Source organism: Lipophrys pholis (assembly GCF_963383615.2).
Source record: "Lipophrys pholis genome assembly, chromosome: 14".
NCBI classification, from domain to species: Eukaryota; Metazoa; Chordata; class Actinopteri; order Blenniiformes; family Blenniidae; genus Lipophrys; species Lipophrys pholis.
This window is the reverse complement of record NC_137633.1, coordinates 439,642-443,285: the sequence shown is the minus strand read 5'-3', so window position 1 is coordinate 443,285 and position 3,644 is coordinate 439,642. Positions and strand designations below refer to the sequence as shown.

The 3,644-nt window shown below is 45.0% G+C and overlaps 1 protein-coding gene across 1 annotated transcript in view; it reads right to left on the bottom strand.

Moving 5' to 3' along the window:
- Positions 1–2,498: 2,498 nt before the first annotated feature.
- The window catches only part of LOC308119653 (transcription factor IIIB 90 kDa subunit-like), a gene marked incomplete at its 3' end in the record, with an annotated part of 43,614 nt that continues 42,468 nt past the window's right edge, over positions 2,499–3,644 (bottom strand). The window contains exon 16 of the mRNA XM_080479801.1: positions 2,499–2,795. Coding sequence (XP_080335927.1) covers positions 2,499–2,795 — 297 coding nt within the window. The remainder of the gene's footprint in view (positions 2,796–3,644) is intronic.

Here is a 3,644-nt window from a genome sequence, read left to right as displayed (position 1 = left end):
CCAAGGTGGTGCCACACAGGCCAGGACCCCTTCCTGTTGCTCAGCAGCTCACAGTGACTTTATGACACCAGACGTCTTTTATTAAAACTAACTACGTAACTAACTAACTTACTAACTAACTAACTAACTAACTACATTTAAGATTCTCTGTTTTATAAAACCTGGAATTCACAACGAGGGAAAACAACAAACTTTGACCGTTTCTGGGTGCGTTTACACAACAACAGTGCTGCTCCTGGACCTGGACCTGGACCTGGACCTGGACCTGGACCTGGATCTGGACCTGGACCTCACGTTGGTAGTAACTAGTTCTTCTGCACATGCTCAGTAGAGCCAATCAGAACAGTTTCCTCCGTGGTGTCATGACTCCCAGTCCATATTCTCCTGGACTTGGTGGTTTTATTTTGACAGTCACCGTAATAACAATCCAACTTGGTAGTTTTATTTTGACAGTCACCGTGATGATAATCCCAACAGACTGAAGCTGCAGTTTAAACTCTCATCCTTCACTGATCAGTTTTAGATTTCGTACTTTAGGCTTTGAAGCGACTCCGTGTCATCCATCCAGTCTGCTGAAGTGTCCTCGAGCAAGGCGCTCGGCGATGCACCGCGCCGCGCTGCACGGCGCCGACCTCCGACCTCCCAGCGGAGCCACGCGAGCATAAAAGGCAATTTGCCCACGCAGATCGATAAAGCAGCACAGGGCAGCTCTAGATGGGGAAGCGCTCTAATGTGTCATAATGAGTGTCGTCCATCATGCTGTCAGTGGAGCTTCGTCCTCCAGAGACGCCGTCTGTCCACGTCTGCTGCTTCCCCTCGCCGCTGCCGTCTGAGTCTTATCCTCCACTTCCTGATCTTCTGTTTGTTCTTCTGTGTTTCTGGACATTTGGTTTGAATTTCTTCTTTTGTTTTCGTTTTGTTCAATTCTTTTTTTTACTTTTAAGGTGTTTATTTATTTATTTATTGGTTTGTTTGTTTGTTTGTTTGTTTGTATTCTACCAACTTTTCACAAAAAAACTATTGACCAGAATTGTAAGAAATCTTCAGGATGATTTGTCCTCATCAGGGATCAATCAGCTCCTGAGGAGAGGAGATATTTCCTCTGTGGAAACTGGAGCTCCACGGGAAGCTGTCTGCTAGATTATAGAGCACCGCCGTCCTCTAACAACAGATTATAGAGCACCTTCCTCCTCTAACATCAGATTATAGAGCACCTTCCTCCTCTAACATCAGATTATAGAGCACCTTCCTCCTCTAACATCAGATTATAGAGCACCTTCCTCCTCTAACATCAGATTATAGAGCATCTTCCTCCTCTACTATCAGATTATAGAGCATCTTCCACCCGTTACTCTCATATGACCACTTTTTCCAGTAAGGAGTAATCTACCGCGTTACTCTTTCCTAACCAGTAATCAGATTAAAGTTACTTCTCCAAGTCACTGTGCGTTACTATAGTAACGTCCAGCAGGATGTCAGGACCGCCGCTCCTCCCAACTGACACACACACACACACACACACACACACACACACACACACACACACACACACACACACACACACACACACACACACACACACACACACACACACACACACACACACACACACACACACACACACACAGCTCACCTGCCCCGCCCCCTTCTCCACTCTCAGCCAATCACAGGTCAACTTGCTCTAACGGTGCGTTCAGGTAACACAAAAGAATGGGAACAAACTACCCTCATCAATAAACCTTAATTAGCCCCTTCCTTTTCCAATCAATCATTTAATCAATCAATGAAAGACTATTTGCCCCCCCCCCCCGCCCCGCCCCCCAACAAATAAAAGATTAAAAGGTTGCATAGAGCAGGTTATGCAAATAAATAAAGAAATAGTGCAACAACAGGCTACAACTACATCCATGGGTAAATAAATACAGTAATAGTAAAAATCTGATAAGAAAATCATGAATCAGATATAAATACAACAAATAATGAAGGTCAAAGGTTAAATATGGACCAGCAGGAGGTCAAAGGTTAAATATGGACCAGCAGGAGGTCAAAGGTTAAATATGGACCAGCAGGAGGTGGAAAAACGAAGCCATAGGAAACCAATGTTCTCCCCAAGCAGCAGGTAACGACGTTACCAAGAGCAGGAAGCCACAGTCATGTGATCAGCGAGCATCACAGAGCATCACAGTCATGTGATCAGAGAGCATCACAGAGCATCACAGAGCATCACAGTCATGTGATCAGCGAGCATCACAGAGCATCACAGAGCATCACAGAGTAAAGTTGAGGGTAGAAAGCGGTGCGGAGCTGCAGGCTGGATTCAGTCCTGGACAACCAGACTTCCTGTGGAGCGAAGCTGTCGGACGCCGTCCTCCCGTTTCACGCTGACGTTTCTATGTTCGACTCTTTTCTGAAGCTGCTGTGAACTTTCATGTTCATTTCATCACAATAAATAGAATATAAAGCAGAATATCTGAATCAGAAGCTTTGATGAAGCGTCTTTAGAGAGGAGGTTTGTTGGCCACCAACCTTTTTCCCAGCCTGCTGAGCGGCGTGCTGAGGCTGAGCGGCGTCGACTGCGCCGGTTTGCGGGGGCGGGGGCTCGGCCGGGAGGCGGGCGGCGGCTCCTTCTTGGGCGACGGCGTGCGAGACGGGCTGGCGCCGGGCTTCACGTTCAGGTCCTTCAGCACGTCGTAGTTGATCTTGGAGGAGATCTTCTTCCTCTCCAGCATCTGTTCAATGGCCTCATCCGCCGTGCTGGCAGTGATGGGGGGGCGCCGCTTCCCGGGGCACCGCGGCTGTGATCCAACACAACACAACACAACACAACACAACACAACACAACACAACACAATACAACACAACACAATACAACACAACACAACACAACACAACACAACACAACACAATACAATACAATACAATACAATACAATACAATACAATACAATACAACACAACACAACACAATACAATACTTTACAATAGAATATATTACAATAGAATATATTACAATAGAATATAATAGAATACACACTCCACAAATGTGTTTTAAAAGCAGAACTACTAATCTCACTATGTATTCCAGGTTCCACATTCAGCCCACGTTCCTCCCCAGGGTTGAAATAGAACCATAATAATCTTTCAATTTAAAATATGATGTTTTGTACTTTCGTGGTTCAAAGTATACATGATAAACATTTAGATATTTTCACAAAAACCAAACAATCACTACTTAAATGACTCTAATCTCAATATGGAGCCAATTTTAATGATGTAAATCCAGAAAACTCATGTCGCTGTTGCATTCTGGGTATTTCCTGAGGCTGTTTGACAGCGTCAGTGAGACCAACTCTTATATATATATATATATACACACATATATATATATGTGTATATTTTCATTCATCAATGTCTCTTCAGGTTTCTACAGTTTTCTGGGTGTTTGGGAGGATTGAAGCCTCCTGCAGGTCCTGAGGTGTGACACACACACACACACACACACACACACACACACACACACACACACACACACACACACACACACACACACACACACACACACACACACACACACACACACACACACACACACACACACACACACACACACACACACACACACACACACACACACACACACACACA